We start from the raw sequence: 21,477 nt of genomic DNA, 5'->3' as shown, positions 1-21,477 counted from the left end.
ATATTTCTTTTTCCTCATCGGTGACTGAGTTTTTGAAGGTAGAAGAATGTTTGAATGATACACCCTACAAAAGCATAAATTATCTGTTGTTTCTTTCAGGCCACTCCTCCTGCCTTATCTTAAGTGCCTGTGAATGATGAGTGGAGAAGACAATAGGCTTTGTGCGAGAAGGCTGTAGCCCCTCTCCGGAGGGAAGCTGAAGTGTCTCTTTGGAGACAAGAGTCTTCCTGTGCAATTCAGTGATAGAAGGAATCATATCAATTTGTTAATTAAGGCTATTTTAGACAGTAAATCCGATTAAATAAAAAAAAAAAAAACACACACAGGGCTGAAGCTAAAATGCTTACAGGAAAGACTTCACCACTAAAGGTCTCCTTCAGATTTTAGTTTTTTTCCAAAAAGCGTCAGCTTCTTTCTATTCCATGATTTATTGAAACAAATCTGGTTATTAAATGCGTGTGCCTATTCAACCTGGTCTTAACATATTTAAGCATTTCATTACTGACTTGACTGTGAAAGATGAAATGTTTGAGATGAGTATTTTTACAGCACTGTCTGAAGGATTTGGTGTGTACAGGATGAGCTTCAGCCTGTATTTGTGCATTCATTTTAACACTCTTTTTAATAATGCCTTTCATAAGCATTATAGATTTGTAAAAACATCCTCAAGATAGCTTAAAAGAAGACGCTCGTCCCTACTGTCCTGTATGTGACTTGCTGCCAGATGGAGCAAGCTGGGTCTGAATGGATGGGGCTGCTGCCCAGATGTCAAAAAAAGAACGTAATATCTGCCCTCGCGGCACGGACGGTGGCGGACAGCTTTTTCTTCGCTGGTTTATTATGATGACTGAATGCAGATTGTGAAGACTACCTGTAATTAGGAAAGAAGCCTACTGGTGATACCAGTAATACTAAGGGAGGACCGGGGTGGGGGGGGAGGAGGTGATACCAGTGGCATCACCTTTCTGGTCTCCAAGCCGTCCGATGTGCAGGTGCCCAGTGAAAAGTTCAGCTGTTGGAATTGGAAGGTTTTTGTGAGCTGAAAGCCACTGTTTTCGCTTTCCTGGAGGCTTGTAAGCAGCTCTGTACAGGGGAATCCTGCATCTCCATTTATACTTAAAATTGAACTGCCTTTGTATAGCTCCTGAAGAACATGCCTCATATAGCATGCTTTGATGCCACAATTTTTTGAAGTTATTTTTGCTGTTTTGAAACAAGAGTGTTCTGCGAGTCTCTTGCTTCATGCTGAGAGAGCATGATTAGACACAGTGTTTGTAAAATATGTTTTATTCATTAGAAATGTCACTGAGTGGTTGTCTGCTGAAAATACTTACTTTGCAGGCCTCGCAAGGAGACCTTGTCCGAGTTTGACGTTGTACCTGTTTTCGGCTAGCTTCTGTTGTTTGACGTGGCTCCTGTTAGCGCTTTCCTCCTCCAGCGACAGCCAGGAGGAGTTCTGGCTCACTGGCGCTTCTGTAGCAAGTCACTTTAGCCTTTTATTTTTGGTTTCAGGTAGAAGTAGTGTTTCAGGTCACATAAGCACGATGTTTTGTCATGTTGGTTATACTCAGCAAAATGCCACACTGCTTTTATTGGCCCCCATGCTGCAAAAGGCTGAGAGCATCCTAATGGCATGTGCTGTCTGCAGAAGTGTGTCAGTCAAGCGCATACTTACTAAGTTACACCTTTACTACAACTTTTTGTTCAGTTAAAACATTGCAAATAACTTTCCTAAGCTCTGAGGGGGCAGATTTCTGTGTGCGATGGATAGGGCAGGACTATAAAACTGTTGGTTCTAATATGAGCATTATGTTTTGGAGGTGAAAACTTTTCACCACTGAGTTCTTGAAATAATAAGATGCTTGGAGTAGACTGTGATACAGATTTGTTTCTATCCTTAAGCATTATCAATGAAGAGTACCTCTTCCCAAGTAGTATCTAGCTAGTTGTGCTGTCTATTTGATTTTCTCTTGCATTTGAAAGAGCACTATTTGCAGTGGAAGTATTTTAGCTGGAAAATGCTACAAATAGTTGGTTTTAACAAGATTTCAAATTTAATTATTTCAAGATAGCTGTGGGTGCAGGAGGAATTTTCTGGAAGGGAGAAGGGATTATGAGCATAGTTGTGAGGCATTTTGGAGTTTAAAACTGAACGGGGTCAAAATACTGAAACTTTCTTCAGAAAAACCAAAGCCTCCTTCAGTAAGGGAAAAAAGTTATGTACAGGTAGCAGATTTTTTGTAAACTCTTTTTAAAGGGAAAGTGGTGGAGAAGGAGGGGGTTTCTTAAGACCTTTAATAGAATGAGATATACTTTTTTCATGTTTTAGATGCATAATTTACAAGCATGTGTGCACTTTGAGGAGCAAAGAACCCTTAGTTGAAGGAGCAAATACTATCATATAGACCAAGCTGTTTCTAAAATGTCCAGGGAAATGTTATTGCAAGCAGTGATGGTTCTTATGCTATACTGTACAAGTTAAAATATTTTAACAAGATGCATGTTTTTGTTGAAAAAAAGCTGAAATAAAGTTTCATATGGTTTTTACTTTGCAGGATCAACCGTGAGAACCTTCACTCCTTTCCACTTTCTGGTGGAGCCAGCGGACGTTCTGTCAGTCCGCGGCGCTTCCGTTGTCATGAACTGTTCAGCTTATTGCGAAACGCCACCAAAAATCGAATGGAAAAAAGATGGGACTTTTCTAAACTTGGTGTCCGATGACCGTCGCCAGTTGCTACCGGACGGTTCTTTGCTAATAAACAGCGTGGTGCATTCCAAACACAATAAGCCTGATGAAGGATATTATCAATGTGTGGCAACTGTGGATAGCCTGGGGACCATCGTAAGCAGAACAGCAAAACTCACGGTAGCGGGTAAGTCTTTTTTTATTATTTTTTTTTATCTTTATTTTGTAGCTAACAGGAGGATAATACAGATGCGTTCTCTCTCCCTGCAAAAAGAGGATGGAGCTGTGCAAGAGGGAATATCGCTCCATCACTACTTAGCAAAACTGGGGCTGTATTTCTACTACTGGGTGCAGAGAGTATAAGATGACTTGCAAGTGGTTTAATGTATGGATATTCTTATGGAAATGCTGAAGATCAGGAAAACTAAGATGGGGGGTTAAGTAAAGTAAAAGGAAAGAATAATATCTGGTACATGTAATTGCAGTAAAGGACTTAAAAAGAAGCTTAAAAAGAAATATATAGCATAGTTTTACTTCCTTTGTGTATTTAAAAAAAACCCCACACCCTTAAAAACTTACATTTTCTGGCTACTTCTGTGTTAAGATTTATCTCCCCTGTATGCCATGAAAAATTTGGGAAGCTTCTAAAAACTGATGGTGTGTACCAGTTTTCTTTTTTTTTTTTTTTTGGGGGGGGGTGGTTCTAGAGAAAGCAGGAATGGACATGTTTTGTATTTTGGTATTTCATGTGTATAAGGTATGAATAAAAACATTCAAAAAATAATGAACAGCTCCTGAAGCTTTAAAACTTTATTTACAAACTTTTAAATTCTTATTTACTGATATTAAGAACACCTCACCTTTTGGTATTCTTCTAGGTAACCTTTAGATGTGAATTTAACATTTCTTGTTTAGGAAATAGGAAACAGTGAAGTGAGTGAAGGCTAATGCAAGAACAATTAAGGAATTTGACTGGAGAACATGATTTGTTTTCAGAATATCATTCATTTGTAACTTGTGATTCAGGAGAATTAGTCTGTAGTCCTTAGAGGTGGGATATCTTTTTGGTAAACCGTGAGAGGGGCTTTTTGCTTTGTAAGTGAAACTTCAGGAAAACAACAAAAAAGGTAAACTAAGGTGATTTAAGTAGGAGAAAAAAAAAGAGGCTGATGAAGCAGTTTGATGCTCTGAATGGTAAATACGTTCCTAAGCTTCTTGGCAGCATTGACAATAAAAGGAATCCAAACTTTTTATCTCAGGCAATTAGCACCTTTTCACATTGCTGTTTTCCTGTTTAATTCTGCCACTTCCTATGTGGGATCATTCACAGGATCCAGTTGCTGTTATCAAGCTGGTCCCTGTGATCATCAGATAAAGTAAATAGGGTTAAAAATGAAGATAATGCAAAATACCTTTCAGTCTCCAGTTCATTTCTTTTTCCTGCATCAATATGGAAAATACTGTTTTAGTTTTTTATTTATTTTTTTTAAGAGTGGGATTTTCAAGAGCCTTTTGCCATAAAAGCATTTGGCAGTAAGATTTGCTTTCAAAAAATATCTAACTTGCACTAGAGAACCGTAAACACCCACAGCTTAAAGGAGTGCTGCCCAGCGGCCGGGCAGAGCGTGGGCTGGCCGCGGCGCCGGAGGCGGCTCTGCGCCCCAGAAGCGCTCCTCCAAGGGTGCCCTGTGCGCGGGGGCCCTAGGCCCGCTCCCTGCCCTGCCGAGACTCTGCATGGTGTAGTCCTTTGAGGGGGGAAAAGGATCTCTTCGGTTACTAGAGCTCTGGAGTGAGAGAAGGCAGATTTGAGGTCTCTTTTGACTTTGATACTGTTTTTCTTGGCCTTATTTGCAGCTCTGTCTTATCCGAATTTTTCCTAATATTTCATTTGCCCATCTTTATCTTTAAACTGGAAGCTTTCAGGCATTAATTGTGGGGGTGGTGAGCTTGGCAGGGTCTTTCCTTGCTCTGAAGATACCGGGGGAGACAGATACCTTTGTGCTTAATTTTACCGCTGTTGCATTTGTATGGCGTGCATGAATGTCATGCTGAGATGCACTTGATAATATTCTCCTTAAAAGAAATTAAGTGTAGCTTGCACGTTTTCACTGCTACTTATTTGATATGAATGAGCATGAATATGTGTTTTAGAGCTTTTAGATTGCTAGGGAAAAGGCTGCAGTTTAAACAGCTGATACATAATGCTGAGCAGTCTACCGATGCTGAACCTTCGTAGAACTGTAACAGCTTGATAAAGTTTGAATTTTAAGATTTTTGATGGATTTAAAAATTCTGAATGCTAAGTACCAGTGCTCTTCCACTGCTGGTAGAACGACAGCTATTGAGAAGCCAAGGTGTTGCTGTTTGCTCCTGTTCACAGGCAGCACTATGGTATGCAGAGGTGCGTGGCCAAGCTTTTTTATGAAAAAATCAGAACAAAATACACATTCCCAGCACCTGAGTGTAGGCTGTTAGACAGTGACTGAGTGTTTTGTTTTAAGAGCTGGTCTCTTGGCTTCTTGCTTCAATTTGTTTTTGGCACAGTGTTATAAACTCGTCACGGCATTGGAAAACTGATGGTGTGGCATGGATAGTTTGTAATGTGCTTGACAGTCTGCTTTTCAGGAACCTTTTCCACATGTGGCGATAGCTGAGAAGCCTTGCTCCAGCCTTTTTGGGATGTGAGAATCAAAGTTTCTGGGACAAGTTTAAGATCCTGAAAAAAGTTGTATTTACCTTTTTGTTTTAAACCAGTTTCTTGTGTTTAAAGGAGAAAAACTATCAGGAGTTGTGATAAAAGAAAGGCAATATGAAATTATTAAGAAATATTTTAAATCACAACTTTGCTGTTCTTTGAACTTGTACGCTATTGAAAGATTATGGCACGTTGTTTTTAAAGAATAACTTTTAGTAGAATATATTTGATTTTTTTCAAAATTGCAAGCAGTGGGGGGCAGGCTTAGCTCAGTTGGTTAGAGTAGGCAGAAGGTGATGTGAGGACAAGTAGACTTGTTCTCTTTAAAATATGTAAGCAAATACATACCTTCTAGGTGACTTTAATGGGACCATTTCTGCTTTTGTCAAATACCGTGCTCAAGGGGTTTTAATAGCATTCCTGTTAATTTTGAAAAAAAAAAAAAGTTGTTAAATTGCTTCTGCACTAATGAAGTTATTGAAATAACTGAAAATACTCAAACTTTTCCATGGGCTTTCTCAAATACTGTTAAAAACCTGGACCCTGAGATTCATCTCTGAGGTTTCGAAGGAGCCGTGTTAGCGGTTTGGTAGGGTGGGTCGCAGTGCTTAGAGCTGCAGAGGCTCCAAGGGAGCGTAGCTGGAGCGTACCAGATATCCTGACTTCAGCCGGGGACACCGAAACCGGTGCCTGTGGCAGCTGGTGCCGGGGTTATGTCCGCAGCCCTCCGGGAGAATTGCGTTCTTGCCGCTGCGAAGGGGGAGGAAATTCTGGATTTGACCTCTTGGCATAGGTGAGTGAGCACTGAAAGCATGAAATTCGTTTATTTTAATGGTGAATAGTTTCAGGATGTGCCCGTTCTTCCCCTACTGAGCGTGCGCTTCCACGTGTGGGTTCCTTCTAGCAAACGTAGCTTGAGATCATTGATGCCGAAGTCTTTTTCCTTCGTTGCTGCCTTGGCTCTTGTTGTGCAAACTTAATGGTGTTACCATGTTTGAATGTGTGTTTGTGAAGTGTTACGTTTATTTTAAAAATTTCATGTTTCTTAAAAGCTGGAATATCTCTGTGCAAACAATGTGGCTGAACTACAGGGAGTTGAACTAGAGAAAGCCAAAGGAAATGGCAAATATGTGTAAAGACATGTGATTTTATCAGCGCCTTACTTAGTGGGTTTTTTTTAGGTAGTTTTTGAAGTGTAAGCTTGACTTTGGTTAATGACTGCTGAACACCAGTTGAACCTTAGAAGGGTGAAGGGCTGGAGCTGCTCTTACAAAGCAGAGATACAAAAGTATTTACAAATCTTGGAACTGTATTTATAATTCATCTTGGAAAGATAAATTTGTATATATGTTAGTGAAAGTGTAATAATACTAACATAAAGATAGTCCTGAGATGATTTATCTTTACTCACAGTCACTACTTGCTGCTACTTAGTTAAATCTTTAACAATGTTTGAGATGAGAGAAATACGAAGGACTAACAGACGTGGCGCAAGACAGCGCCTCTGAGCTTCACCGTAAGGATTTGCCAGTTTAATATGATGGTTTAAAGACTTTGCTCACTCAAATATTTGGAAAGAAGAGATAAAATAAATGAATCCATCAGCTCTTTCTTCATCTTCTACCCCTTACTTAACCTTGTATTTGTTAATGCTTTGCATTATATGTAGTTAGCTTGGTTGTGATGAGTTACTCTTATGAAAAGTAGCTGCATTGCTGCCCTGACATGAGCTTCAGGTAGGTCTGAGGTTCTCTAAGCACTTTTGAGTTTCTCTCATTGAAAAAGCACCTAATGTTCTGTAACATAACTTACTGATTTTCCTTTTTTTCTCTGCTCAGTGAATAAACTTGTTATAGTCTTTAATTATTCTTTAAGTATTATAATAATTTCAGGAGCTGCGTTTTGAAGTTTTTTTTGCAAAAAACTCCAGATGAATTACCTATGTTAAGAAATATTCCTGCACTGTAGTATCAAAATGTAAGGAGACTTGACAGAAAAGAAATGTTTATGTTCAGTGAAAGCTTTATTTTTTCAGGAACATAGCACTTAGCCTGCAGTATATTCCAGTATCTAAAATGGGCATTGTTTTTTCTTGAAAATTATTAGTGCAAAGTTTTAAATGTAGTTGTTCATGTTGTATGTTGACTGAGAACTGCAGAGATCCTGCTTTTCCTATTTACAACTGGCAGTGCTTGAGCAGCAGAGGTGTGGGCTGGGATACCCAATGTGCATGTTGTGAATGAAAATTTTGTGTTTAGCCACTGGAGCACGTTCTCGAATGTTATGTTCCTCGGTATGAAATCCTCCGCGGTCCTCTGCTTTTCTGCGCTGAATAAATCCTTCTGGTTTGTTCAGCTAATCATAGAGCTCAGACTGTACTGGACTGCTGAAGCTGCTGGCTTCAGATGCTGCTGCCGCTGCATGGCAGAGGGATTGTTGCGGTTTCATTAATAAGATCCGGCGTCACCTTTTTTTTTTTTTTTTTTTTTTTTTTTCTTTTTTTTTTTTTCCTTTCTTTGTTTCTCCTTCAAAAGCTAGGAAACTTCATTTAAAAACCTTTGCAGGAATATTTTGTCTGTGCAGTCAAGTGTCTGAAGGTTAAATGCCAGAATGTATTGAGCATGCAGTTACCGTTCCTGTGCATGTGGTATGCTTATAGACATTTGTGTTTTATATCATCACTTGGCTTTTCTGCTGAGCTGTCTCCATCAGCATAGAGAACCAGCCTTGGTGGCCAGGAAACAGGGCAGGACTGGGTGGTGAATGAAATGCTTCGTGATGTTGTTGCCTTGGTTCTTGTAAAACTTGGAAGCGTAGCCCTTTTGTAAGGGGACTGGAAAAGAGAAGATGATTCCTTAGTTAAGTGGTAGATTTAAGACCAGAGGAGGAAGGCTGTGGTTATATACTCCAACCTGCTGCCTAATGCTGCATAGCTCTCGCAGTGATTGGGATGCCAAGTCCTTGATTTGCATTTGACTACTGGGATTTATTTGATTCTCAAGACATGAGCTGGAAAATGAATTTCACTTGAGAAATTGTTCCTATTTTTAGGCGACTCAGATGGCCTTTTATAAACTTTGTTTGTGGCTTGAATTTATGTAGTTTTGAGCTTCTGAATTGATGATCAGAAGACCTGTCTGTGTAACTGCCACAGAAATTATATGAAGTCTAGATGAACAACTGCTGTGGCATTTAATGTAATGTGCTTTGCAGGAATTAATTGAATTAAGAGCCAGGAGATGCTGACATCTAATCCTGCTTCTATTACTGATTCATTATATGGTCTTAAGGAGACCGCTCCTTCGCCCGCTCAGTGCAGTAATAATGAATTTCTCTTCAATAAATTAGAGTATTACTGTGTCTAATATACCAATGTGCTGTCCATCATGAATACCCTAGGAAAAGACCATACGGAAATAAGTAATCCTGTATCCAATACAAATTTTGGATTCTATATAGTACGTAAAGCTGTAGCCGAAAACAGATACCTAGGAGCTGCCTGGAGCACAGTTTGCGGGAGGGGAAGGAGAGGAAGCTGGATGGGTGTTTACTTGCAAGGCACATGGCAAAGACGTAGCTTGTGATCGTGAGAACTTAAATGCTCTGACATATCACATGTTAGAAACTTAATGTCAAAATCTTTTATTTGTGTATAAGTGGTGAATAGTTTTTTAAAAAAATTATGCTTAAACGTTAATGTAGGATGAAATTTTGCCTGCTTTTGCCTTTTGCAGTAGGTATCGAGCACTGCACGAATGTAATCAAGTTGTGCAGTTCTGTAATTGTGTCTGTTCTGTAAAGTTTGCCTGCCTACTTTGAAGAGCGTTTCTGTGTCATTCTGGACTGTGTGCGCCATCCCAAAGAAATCAGGGAAGCTTAATTCTGTGGTAGAGCAAACTGTGCTTCTGCTAACTCGTTGGAGATGCAGAAACTATAGCACATTCTCTTTGTTCAGTCAGTGTTATATATTTCCTGTTCTTTAAAAAAAAAAAAAAAAAAAAAAAAAAAAAGAAAAGAAAAGAAAAAAAAAAGAAAAAAAGACTTAAAATCTGATTTTCATGAATAAAGAAGTTTGAGCATTTTTAAACTGGAAAAACCTAAGAGCATAGACACTTCTATGGAGTGTACTTAAGAGCACTTAACTAATAAAAGTAAATGGCATGGGTGACAACTTTTTCTTGCAAAAGTACACTTTCTGTGGGGAAAAAAAGCATCTACATCTTTCATTGAGTCTGTACCAAATTATCTTACATTAAAATGCATTTCTTTTTGATGATGGATAAATTGAAAAGAGGTAGGTTTTGCAAAGATTGTAGTTTATTCATTTCAGTATAAACTGGAGAGTTTAGACAGTAGGACAATAAATGTTCTAGCTTAGATGTCATTTCAGATACTTACAATCCACATTTGTCTATTCATAAGAGCTTAAAAGACAAAACTGCCTCTTTGGTAATAGCTCTTGGACTGACAACAGAGGTCCAGTTTGAGCACTGTTCTGCATATCTTCAGTGGAGAATTAGAACAAACTGATTAGTATACTCTTGCCTTCATTTCTCTTCTGTTTAAACAGTAACTGCAAGCGCTCGAGAGATGGACAGAGGTGTTCCGGAGTAGTTTGTGATAGTTCATTTTGGAGGCATACAACTTGGAAGAGCTTGCCTTGGAGACAGTGCTGGACATGCTATCTGGCTGCCTTCCCTTCATCCCCCCCCCCCCCCCCCCCAATAATGTTGAGAGTGCCTTATTTTGTGATCTTGCATTACTTTGCACACTTTTCCTAGAGTATTAGAGATTCAGGGTAAAGTTATAATCTCACTGGAACAGGGATTTGACCAATTTGGTCAGGTCTCATTCTCTGCAGGGGAGGTGGTAGGAAAGGCCTGGAGGAGTTGCTTGTGGCTAAAATGACTGTATTCATTCGGTAGAAGCCTAATCGCTCTAAAACAGTTTGGTTTTGTACCGAAGCTGGATATTTGCAAAGATCAGCATGCTTTGGTTCATAGTAACTTTTGTTCAATTATGGAGGAAAAAGGGCAATTATTGATGAAGCGTCTGTTTTCCTTTAGGTCCCCATCTGTCCCCATCTATGTGTGCGCACACAGCAATTGCATCTTGTAGTTAAAAGAACTTTTAGTAGTAGAACCTTTTTATTTTTATTTATTTATTTTTAAACACTAGATTTGCTCGTATTGAAGCAGTGTACGAAGTTAGGATTTAAGAGCAGATGGCTTCTTGCAACATCTGTGGCAGGTAGCTGTACAGCTTGCTGCTACGTTGATTCTGCCTGGCCTGGGTGAAAGCCCACCACAGGAAAATTCATTAAACCTAATTGTTTTTAAACTATTTATTGAAATCTAATGAGTAAATTATAAACTAGATGAAGAGATTAAAATTTGCTGGTTGAACAGTATTAAAACCAAATTTTTTTCCCTGAAAATGCAGAAATGTAGAGGCCTTTTAGGCTTTCATGATCATATTAACCTAATATGGAATAAAATTAAATAGCTCATTTAGGCTAATACCATCGTTGTCCTTAGTGCGTGGGTCAGCGAGCTGCTTAAAGCCTGTTCATGGTCATTAGAGGGTGAGAATCGTATTCATAGCCCTAAAAGAGGGATCATAAGTAGATCTGTAACAGCAGTGTGTGAACTTATATAAATAAATTATATAAAATATATATATCTATCTATGTATAAAATAATAAAAAATTCTTTGGGTATTTTGTGCTTAACTTCAAACCACTGTCCCAGGGTCAGTGGTGTGATAACGCACATCTTGGTTGTGTGATGTTTTGTTTTGTTTTGTTTTTTCTTTCTATTTCTTTTTTTTGCTGTTCTCTTTGAATGATGTGCTGTTTTGTCTAATAATTTGCTACTTATTCATGCTCTTTTTAGCGCTTCCCTCCTCGTTTCTGCCATGCACCCCTGTTGTCTGTAGACATCTTTAATAAAACATAAGCATTTAGTTGAAAAAGAAATGGAATTCTTTCCCCTGTTGTATTAATTAGAAAGTTTCATGTTGTATCAGTTCTCAAATATGCTGTTTTTGAGGGGCTTCTTTACTATTCATGAATTCTCACTGCTTTTCTATAAAATTGTTTGGAGTATTTCTTATCTCGCACTGTCTCTCCTCAGGTACCAACTGTCTCTGTCTATAGAGTTGCCTGCAAAAGTTTTTTTCTGGTCTTTCTTTTCCTCTGGTTTCTTGATAAATTTGTCATGACAGTCCTTTCTGTACATTAATCTCCTTTGAATAGCTTGGTCGCATGAGCTTTCGTAATTGATAGCCTCGCCTGGTCTAAAATTATTTAACCTGTCAAGCTCTTTTCTTTCACCAGAATACTTGGATCTTATTCTCCTTTTGTTATGGCCATTGATTTTTGTCTGCGAAAGAGTAGTTGTGAGCCTGTGCTTATTTTCTTCTCCTGCCCCTTCTCTTTTTTATGGCAGTCTACTGACAAGACTTGAGGTTCCTTAAACAAGGAGGCAATCCACATACCTTATGCTAAGGTCATCTATTAATGTCTCTCAGTGCTTTCTTCACTGTCCTTGGTGTTACAGTGATCTTCAGCAGTACTGAGTAAGTCGTCCGTAGTTTGCACCCCCTCTGCCCACAGCGATTTTGCTGGGGTGTTAGACTGTGTTTCAGAGTCTGCACGGATCAGATTCGTTGCATCTCCTGCAGCTTTTCCTTGCAGCCTTGGGGAGTGCTATTGACCCTGCAGCTTTGCTGTTCTTTGCCCCTAAGTTGCAAGTCCTGCTTTCAGTTTTAATAGTACTGTTATTTCACCTACCCTATTAGCTGATTTAGTGTGTTTTTATTATTTATTATTATTTTTTTAATTCCTAGGTGGTTCTTGCTTGCAGTGTTGCCCCAAGCTGACGCCCCTGGGCACCAAGGGCTCCCTCTGCCTCCCATTAGCTTTTTTGTAGTTCGAGGTTCTGTCAATGAGCTCTGTACTTCTGAAGATGCTCCTTGAATTAATGTTGTCATTCTCACTTAATCCCAGCAGTAGCTGTGAGGTTATTTGATTTTTTTTTGGTTGGTTTGGTGTTAAAATATGCTTTCTCAGGTCAGAAGGGGCAAATAGGATGCAGCAATGATAAATTTATTTTTAGTATAAAGTTCTACATGCTGGTAGGCAGTGTTTTTTGCTCTTTTTCTAGTTCAAAAGGATAAAGTCTTCTTATTTCCTTTTTCTCCCCATCTTTGATGTTAAAATCACCAGGTCCCCTATGCACATCCCTTCTCGGAGCCAGTCTTGCTCGTTGGTGCAATCCCTCTGCTGAAGCTGCGGTCAGCATCCCGCGTTGCAAAGCTTGAACTTCATCTGGTCCAGCCAAGTGCTCCTTGGCTTTATCAGTTCTGCTTTCACCTTCCCCATTCAGGTTTTCACAGATATAAACCTACTCCTCTTTGCAGCATGTTCTTAAATATTTTTGGACGCTGTTGCTTTACGTCTATGTAGTCTTCTGTGTAGTCTGAAGGGACCTCGGGGAGGGCTGATTTGATGGCCCGGTCAAAACAGTCCCTGACTGAGTCATGCCAGGTTATATAGGTGAGCTACGGGACGTACAGGACATCTTTCCCCTCTTGGCCTGTAGGTCTGTACTTTGCGTTTGGTACGTGCCATGTTACTTATCCCACCGAGGCTCTGTTAGCGTAGCTGTGCCGTAATTTCAGTTTTTGTACTGAAACTTCCGATTCCTGTTTTGTATTCCCTGTATTTCCAGCTTTAATTTAGCAAACACAGATGTGCAGTGGCTTTTCCTCTGTTCGTTTTCTAACTCTTGCTAGAACAGTCCATCTCCTGAGTGTCTGTCTTGCGTATCTTAGGTCAGGTTGTGTTATCTTCTGTCTACTTTGCAAGGAAAGCAAGGAAAAAAAAAACAATTAATGTGGTAGCTGGTAATTCAGCTAATGCTGAATTTCTGCTCTCTGTGAATGGATTTTGCAGTCAGGAGGTCTCTTCCATTTGCTACTGAGCTTCAAGAAATAAGTCCTGTTAACAAATAGTATTTTAAAGCGTGTTCAGTGCCTCTGCCACTGGGACAAAAGACACTGAATAATGTTCAAGAAAAGATAATTTAATGAATTGTCCACAGATGGCTGAACTTTGCTATTTTTTTTAACAGGATTTTGGTGAGAAGCTGATGCACTGACCAAGTATACAATGTCTTTAAGGTCCTCTAGTTTACTAGAGCATAATAAAAGTTGTAGCTGTTGTGTCATGTTTTTATGTTCCTTTAGTTACTGTGCTAAAAATCTTCGTATTTTCTGCAGTGCTGTTCTAATGAACAGTGTAGTCATGGAGTTATGATTTTGTCATGTGTTGAAAATTGAGTAGGCAAACAAGAATGGAGGAGAAAATTAAAATGTGTTAATTGTTAGCACTTTGCATAACCATTCTGGGTCTCTTTGTGCCTGAACAGCACCCTTTAATGGAGACAGATTGTAACATGTAAGCTGTTCGGCCTTTTGTAGGGCTCAAATGGGACGACAAAATTTCATGGTTGATATATAGGAAGTAATAGGTTTGAGAAGCGTGTCAGCTACTCGCACGTTTTACTTTATCCTTGCTGAAGTAGAAATAATCAGGGAAAATGTTTGCTGAGTGCATTGAGATTCCACAAAAAAAGCTGAAAAATAATTTGAGACAGATAATTGATAAACATATGTGTTTTTTTTTTTTAAGAGCTGTTTAATGCTTACATAAAATACTGCATTAAATTCCAGCCTGTGGAGTAGCAATGACGGAGACTCAGACCCACGGGAAGAGTGCAAAAATGCATGCAGAGGTCTGACAGGTCTGAGTACATAAAGTTACACAAACCAGCAGTAAGCAGGGAAAAAAGTGAATTTCTGCACACCCTTCTCTTGGTCTTGTTTCTGCAAGATACATGGTGATGCTGGGAGTTAGCAGGATTCTAAGGAGGATTAAATGTGTACGTAGTAATAGCATCCACGTTAAATAAACTTGAGTACTCTGTGTCTGCTGAGCAGAAGGTAGCACTTACTCTGAAGAGCAGTGTCATATGAACAAGGTATTTAGGGATGGCTGATCATGGACTGTGTGGTGGGTTTTGGGGTTTTTTTTTGTTTGTTTTGTTTTTTGGTTTTTTTTTGTTTTTGTTTTTCCCTCCTTCCAGCCTACTTGAAAACGAATGGCACTATCCATGGTTGCAGAAAGATTGCTGAACTAGGTTAGCACCTGGCTTGGTTTTCAGGAATTCCTGTTGCCCTGGTAAGTGCAGGAGATGAAACACCGGCTGTGCCGCAGTCAGCGGACCGTGGCCACGATTCTCACCACCCGCGCGTTGCAGGAACGTCAGAGTTGCTGTTCCTGGTGCACGTCTTTCCTTCTTCGGAAGTAAAGATAACGGGCCCCAAATCTCTGCACTGCTTAGACTGGAAGCAGTGTCTGGGTGAAGTAAATTTGCATTAAGTAAACTGTTTATGTGCCTCTGGGTTTGGGGTGAGGGGAGGAGAAGAGGAAGGAGAAAACTGGGACTTTTCTTTTTCTCTGTTTGCATTATCCGAGCGGCAAATCTAAAGTTTGTGGTGCATCTGATTTCTGTAGTATGCGTATGAGGCTTGCACTATTGCAAATGTGTTCTCTTGCTAGTTTTTAGAAGACTTTTCAGGTGGGAAATGATCCTGCTGGAGTCAAGTTGATTAACCTGCATTCCTGCTGAGTCGGAAGTATTTTCCTTCAGTGTTCCAAAATCGATACATAATGTGTTTGGGCTGCCAAGGAATGATTAACGTGTGTACCCACAAGAAAAAAAAAAATCTTTAGTGTTAGAACCCCAAAGTATCATTTATTGTTATGTTCATTTTAACAAATGATGGGGTGATGCCTTCAGCTGAATGCAACAGGTGATGGAAGACTGGGGGATGCTGCTTGCTCTTTAGAAATGCAACCTGGCTTTGAATTACTCCTATAATAAATCGTCTTGCTTTGCCTTGTTAATGCAAATGATTGGTCAGTACAAACCATTATGAGAAAAATCTATTATAAGAACTTTTTTTTAAATTTAGCTTTGAAAAAATAGGTTTTAAATGTGTTTCTAATTTAAAGAGTGAATTTGAATGCATTTGAAAATGATATTACATTAAGGAAAAAGAGGCTTGCAAGACCCTCAATTGCCAAAGACTCCAGACTGGCAGCTGAAAGAGTATTTTCTGGTAATATATTATTGCAGGAAGTATGCCAGCACTGTGGGACCTGCTACTGTGTTTATAAACAGGTCTCAGAATCAATAATAATTAATTAGCAATAATGATTGATTTTTTGTATTTAGAATGTCTTTTGTAGTACATTATTTATGTTTTATGGTTGTCTGTTGGCTACCACAAAAGGGCCCTCTCCTATGATGCAGGCTTCTATTTGCAATTTGCACAATTGCAAATAATCATAGAGTAAGTGAAAATTAGTTTATGGCTATTCTCATTATTGTCAAGTTTGTCAGTTTTGGTTAATATGTGACAAAATTATGATACAGATTAAAAAAAAAGTATAATAAAAAGACCCAAAGTGTGATCATATAAAGATTTTACTGACACTCATTTCAGGAGTGATGAGACCATTTTAAACTCAACCTTATTTAATGGGGCATCAGCACATAACAGAATATATGCTGTCTGTCTTGTCCAGGGAATTTTACTAGGAAACAGTATTAACAAGGAATTTGAAATAAAGAGTAATGCAGCTTTATGTTAGAAATTGCAGGGCCTTAGTCTTTGACATCCTCATTTATGCTCTAAGTTGTTGATATGAGACAGTATTGGTGGTAGTTCAACAGAGTAAACAAAATTATATCATCTGGGGTGAAAACAGAAGTCATACTGCTTGTCTGATGAAATTGGGAGGTCCAGAACTGCCTTCCAGGCTGTGGAAATGACTGACATTAATTTGCAAGTTCATTAGTAAAGGTTTTTATGAGTTGTGAAATCGAGGCTAGTACCTTTCTCAAAGAAAAGCAGATGTGGAATATACGCCCTAAAAGAGGAGGGGTGATCATGGAGCGATTAGCCTGATCCGCAGGCTGTGTCACTTTAAAAGCGATGATGAAGGCTGGGGTAATTGGCGTTCTTCTGTTTTCCTCTGTCTTGAGCTCTGCTGTCACTGTTTTCAGTGGTTTGCATCCGAGCTTCACGATGACGGAGTTGCTGTCTCGGAGCAGTGTGGTATGATGGGCATGCTGTGAAAGTTTTCAATACGGCGTGCAACGTCAGGCCCGTGCAACAGCAGTCTTGTTATTAAGTTGAGACAGAGGGATAGATGATTTTATAGAAGGAAAAAAACCTGTAGTTATATTGGCTCCTTACAGGATTGACTATAATCTGCTAGTGTGAAAAGAGCTAATGGGATCCTCAAATGCACTGGGAAGATATTTTCGGTAGATGCAGGGTAGTATTTTTGCTGTATAAACCTGGACATCTGTGATCAAAACTTAAATTGCGATAGACGTTTCAATTTACCTGTTGTCGCCTTGTCCTTCTGCCAGCGGCGATTGGTGGGCAGGCAAGAGACGTTGGCTATCCATTGAAGCAAGAGATTTGGGCTGGATTTAAGGGAAAAGTTTTGCTCCCTGGGACAGCGGAGCAGTGGAAGGGGCTGCCAGCGCGGCTGCATGGGCTCTGGCCGTGGAGGTTTGCAAGCCCCGAGTAACGGGTCTTGCGTTGAGCAGGAGGCTGGACTCGGTCTCTCCCAGACTGAGCAATAACCATCACTGCGATGGTTAGAGGAATGAGAAAGAGAGATCGAAGATCTGAACTTCGTTAACTAAGCAGAAATAAAGTTGAGAGAAGCTGTGTGTGTTTTTTTTTTTTTTTTTTTTTTTTAATTTGTATGAATACCTTGGAAGGAAGGAGTAATGAGTAAATATCAAGGATGCAAAATAATTAAGTGTAATACTAAAACAAGGTCATGATCAAAGTGGTACAAGTTGGTTGTGGATACAGCGGCACTGGAGACTAGAAGAAATATTCTCAGAAGGCTAAAGTTATAAAAGGAGCTGCCAAATAGTATTTGGGAGAGGGAAGTGTGTATGTAACCTGTTTGGAGGTGGACCTTTATAAGCTTGCAGAAGGGATAGCGTGACAAGACAGAAGTGACCTAGATGTTAGAAATGTGATGCATTAGAAGTCATAGTGTGTCCAGCTTGCAGGTATTCTCCAGAGGAGTTGAAGGAAATGATGTTTTAAATTGTACTTGTACCATATTTATATTTAATATTTAAAGCTCTAAAGCAAGGATTAGGTAAGTCTGTGTTTTTGACACCCCCTCCCTGACAGTTATGTATATATTTTTTTTCATGTTCTTCTGGTTTTCATCTCTGTAGCATCAGAGATCAGCCATGGCTAGAGGCCACATATGCTATTGCTTCTAGCTGTAGTAACATTGTTGCTGGTGAATAGTTGGTGCATTTTACTCAATCTTGCAATTACACTGATTGCCGAATTTGAAATAATCAGAAAAGAATTTCCCCCCCAGGAACACAATCACAGGGGCCCCGTAGAGGTTATTTGTCATTCTCTGTGCCTGAGGCTACAAAGCCTGCAAACTTCACGGCATTTAACCTGCAGCTGGCTGAGTGTTGGTTATGGCCTTGGTCTCTCGTATGGTGGCACGTAAGTTTGTGTGTTTTGGTCTTTTACTATTCGATGCAGAGATGATGCTCTGTGGGTTTTCTCAGTTAACTCTCTTACGTGGTTGGCTTTGATTGTAGAGCACTTGACTTGATGCTGGTGATCTGCTTCAGGCTTATTTTGCTATGGGGGGGGAGTATAAAAGTTTTAAAAACATGCATTAAAATGTGTGCTTAAGTGAGTGCTAGTGAAGAATTTTTACAGTCAAACTAAAACCACTCTTCATTCAGGTGAAAAAAGCCCGAATGTGCATCTCATCAGATTGCTCCTTGCTGCCTTTCCAAGGATTTCTGTAAAAGTTGGACAATAAAGATCACAATTCCAGTGCTTAAAAGGATGCTATGGGATTTGCTTGAAAGTAAACAGGCCTTCAACCTAAACTGATCAAAAGAATATTTAGCTAAAGCAGGGCATGGTAGAGATTCCTTCCTGCGCTGTGGGGTATTGCAGATAGGGGCAGGGAAAGCCACAAGAGATGGGCTCCTCGGCACCAATGTATAATGGATATGGAGCGTGTGGTGATGTGTTTTACTAGGAAGCTGGGGCAAAAGAGGTAGATAACTCTCTCCTCTGTGCCCTTTCTTGCCCTTCCCGTTGAAGAACTGTGCAGTTGTTTCCATGCATAGAGCTGGTATACTTTAACAGGAGCTTTTCTGGTCCGAGTAGTTGTTTATCCTCCCGTTAGAGGAGGAAGGACTTCAATACACCAAACAAACTGGGTGCTAAAAAAAAAAAAAAGTTTGTCTGTGTCATTGTTAAATTCCTTGTCATATTCTTGAGGGATGTGTTAAGTAAAATATTGGATTGTACTCTGTGGAAGTCAGCCAGGTGTCTAAAACAGTTGAAAAGCGTCATGCTAACAAAATGGGATAAGCAGAGTTTTTTCAGATTGATCAAACTTGAAATGGGAAAATGCGAGTAAGGGATTTCACTTGCTGAAGGAGGTGGAAAAGGTGGGTGCTGAGCTGAACGGTTGCAGTGTCGTTCGTGGGTTAAGCATGACTAGCAGGCATCGCTTATGAAGAGAGCTTGTGTTTTCTGCTCTGGGGACTTGGCTGCGCACAGCTGTGTTGAATTAGAGGCTCTCAGAGCCTGCTGATTCCCAGCAGGCTCCATATACTTGCATAATTATAGCAGGATGGTTTGATTTGTGTCACCTGAAGTCCCACTTTCCATCTTCTCTACTGACAGCACGCGGTGCGTTGGTAAGAGAGCCTTGCAGAACGTAATTGAAGCAGGGTGCTGTAGAGAGGAAAAGTGGTGAGTACTCACGGGCCGTTCTGATGACAGCATTAGTTTTAAGAGCAAACATTACAAAAAATGCTAATATTAATGGGGCAGCGATGCTACTGCACTGCAGTCATGTGCCTTTCCCCATGTCAGTGCAGCCTGCACAGTTGCCTCTGAGTGACTTGTAAAAGGCAAACGAGCTGATGAAACAGCTCACTGTCCATCCCCCCCGCCCCCCACCAAAGGCAGTGAGGAGGCTTTTCCTCCCCCTGCTTTGTCTTTTCCCCTCCTCCTTTGCTGTATTTATTGCTTTCATTGAGCATTGTAGAGAACTTTGTTGGGGTAAGCGATGGGAGGCCGTTCAGTAGACTGAGTATTTCCATTGGAAGATCTGATACCTGTTCTGTTGTGGGAAGCTGTCATTAAAACATTTTTATTCGGAAAGGTGATGCATGCTGTGTAGAGAGCTGTTAAATCGGTGCTGCAAGTATTTTGTTGTTAAATTTAATTCTCAAATATATTAACATGAGAAATATTTTTATGTGAACAGATGTGATTTTTAGTTTATAGGTCAATAGATGAGACTTTTTGCGGTGAAGATCTTGAAAGGGATATCCCATTTCCATTGAATTTCAATGAGATTTGCTCCTTTAACATTCTCACATTCCTTTGCATGGTCTATTTAAACTCCTCTGAAGTCAAATCTTTACTTACCTATGGTTGGTGACAAAGTTGCTATAGAAAACACTTCCCAACTTTTGAGCTTAAATTCTTAACCTCCAATATCAGAAGTCTTCTCAGTTGGTAGAGAAAGCCTCATTATAAGAAGACAGGTAGATTGTAAAATTCAGAGTGGAAGAAGCCTTCTTTTCCCCCAAATCATCTGTTCCCAGAATGCATACTAGAGGGCATCTGTGCTCCACTCTGGTTGAATCAGTGGCTATTACACAATATGGTTCGAGCTATATTTGTTCTAATGTACCAAACAGACATTTCCTTGACTTTGCCATTTCTGTGCTATATATTCTTTAAGGACAGAGCCCACCGGAGCAGCGGGCAGATGTTACTTGCATGTCTTCTCTCATTTTTGAGAACTCTAAAGACTTCTGTATTTTGTTTTCAATATTTGCTTGTTTTTGAAAATACTAATTTTAAGACAAAAGTAGTTTTATATCTGTTTTATTTAGCTTCACACCAGCTTTTTTCCATTGTGCTCTTTTATCAAATGTTAAGACTTTAAAAAAGATGTAGAGCAAGTTGGTTGTTTTTTTTTGCTAGATTCTTCAATCTCAACCCGGGCTTCAAAACATCAGTATTAACCTTCAGGGTCCCTCTAATTTGTCATCAACTTTTCTATTTCTTATTTCTAGGTCTTCCCAGGTTCACCAGTCAGCCAGAATCATCGTCCGTCTACAGAGGAAGCAGCGCAATCCTTAACTGTGAAGTCAATGTTGACCTTGCACCATTCGTGAGGTGGGAGCAGGACCGTCAGCCAGTCTTTCTGGATGATCGTGTATTTAAATTACCGAGTGGAGCCCTGATTATTAGCAATGCTACAGATATGGATGGAGGACTGTATCGTTGCATCATTGAAAGTGGTGGGACCCCCAAATACAGCGAAGAGGCAGAGCTCAAAATTCTTCCAGGTATTAATCTATTTTTCCTTAAGATGGTTTAAAACTACTCAAATGAAAAGGAAAAGAGAAAAGATGCTTACAAAGGTATATCACATTTTTGTATGTTTTAAGTTGGACTTCTGAATTTAATAGGCTAGGTGGGAGTTGTTTCTGCAAGTAGGTGAAAATGAACATGAGTGTTCCACTGAAGTGTGTTGGCCTTGGGAAGACAAATCTGCACAATACAATGGACCATCAGAAAAATCAAATCGGTCATCAATATCTGAGCCATTTGCAACATTGAGAATAGGTCAGAGACATGCAAATACTTTTTTTTTTGCTGTGTTTAATGATTTAGCTCTTAAAAAGGCATTCTCTGAAAGATTTCTGTAAAGGGTCCCTCGTAACACAGTTCAGTTTGTGACTTGTTAGAAAGAGGGAATTGACCATTTCTTTAAGAGTTTGGGGATTAATGTGCATTTCTGAGTTTCTCAGGGTTGAACCCCATGTTTAAAGTATTGTTTCTGAAGTTTCCAAAAGAAATTGGTTCATAGAATCCCTAACTGTTGGGTGCTTAAGCTGAGGCACTTTGAGTG

At 39.7% G+C, this 21,477-nt stretch overlaps 1 protein-coding gene across 9 annotated transcripts in view; it reads left to right on the top strand.

The window, feature by feature from the left end:
* Positions 1-21,477, top strand: part of NEO1 (neogenin 1) — a 194,574-nt gene that overhangs the window by 58,957 nt on the left and 114,140 nt on the right. For all 9 annotated transcript variants that reach the window (XM_062583518.1, XM_062583517.1, XM_062583520.1 and 6 more), the window contains exons 2-3: positions 2,556-2,873; positions 20,636-20,911. In XM_062583518.1, the coding sequence (XP_062439502.1) occupies positions 2,556-2,873; positions 20,636-20,911 (594 nt within the window). The remainder of the gene's footprint in view (positions 1-2,555; positions 2,874-20,635; positions 20,912-21,477) is intronic.

This window comes from Rhea pennata, chromosome 10 (genome assembly GCF_028389875.1).
Source record: "Rhea pennata isolate bPtePen1 chromosome 10, bPtePen1.pri, whole genome shotgun sequence".
Lineage (NCBI taxonomy): Eukaryota > Metazoa > Chordata > Aves > Rheiformes > Rheidae > Rhea > Rhea pennata.
Note: the sequence above shows the minus strand (reverse complement) of the source record. Positions and strands in the feature narration are given on the sequence as shown.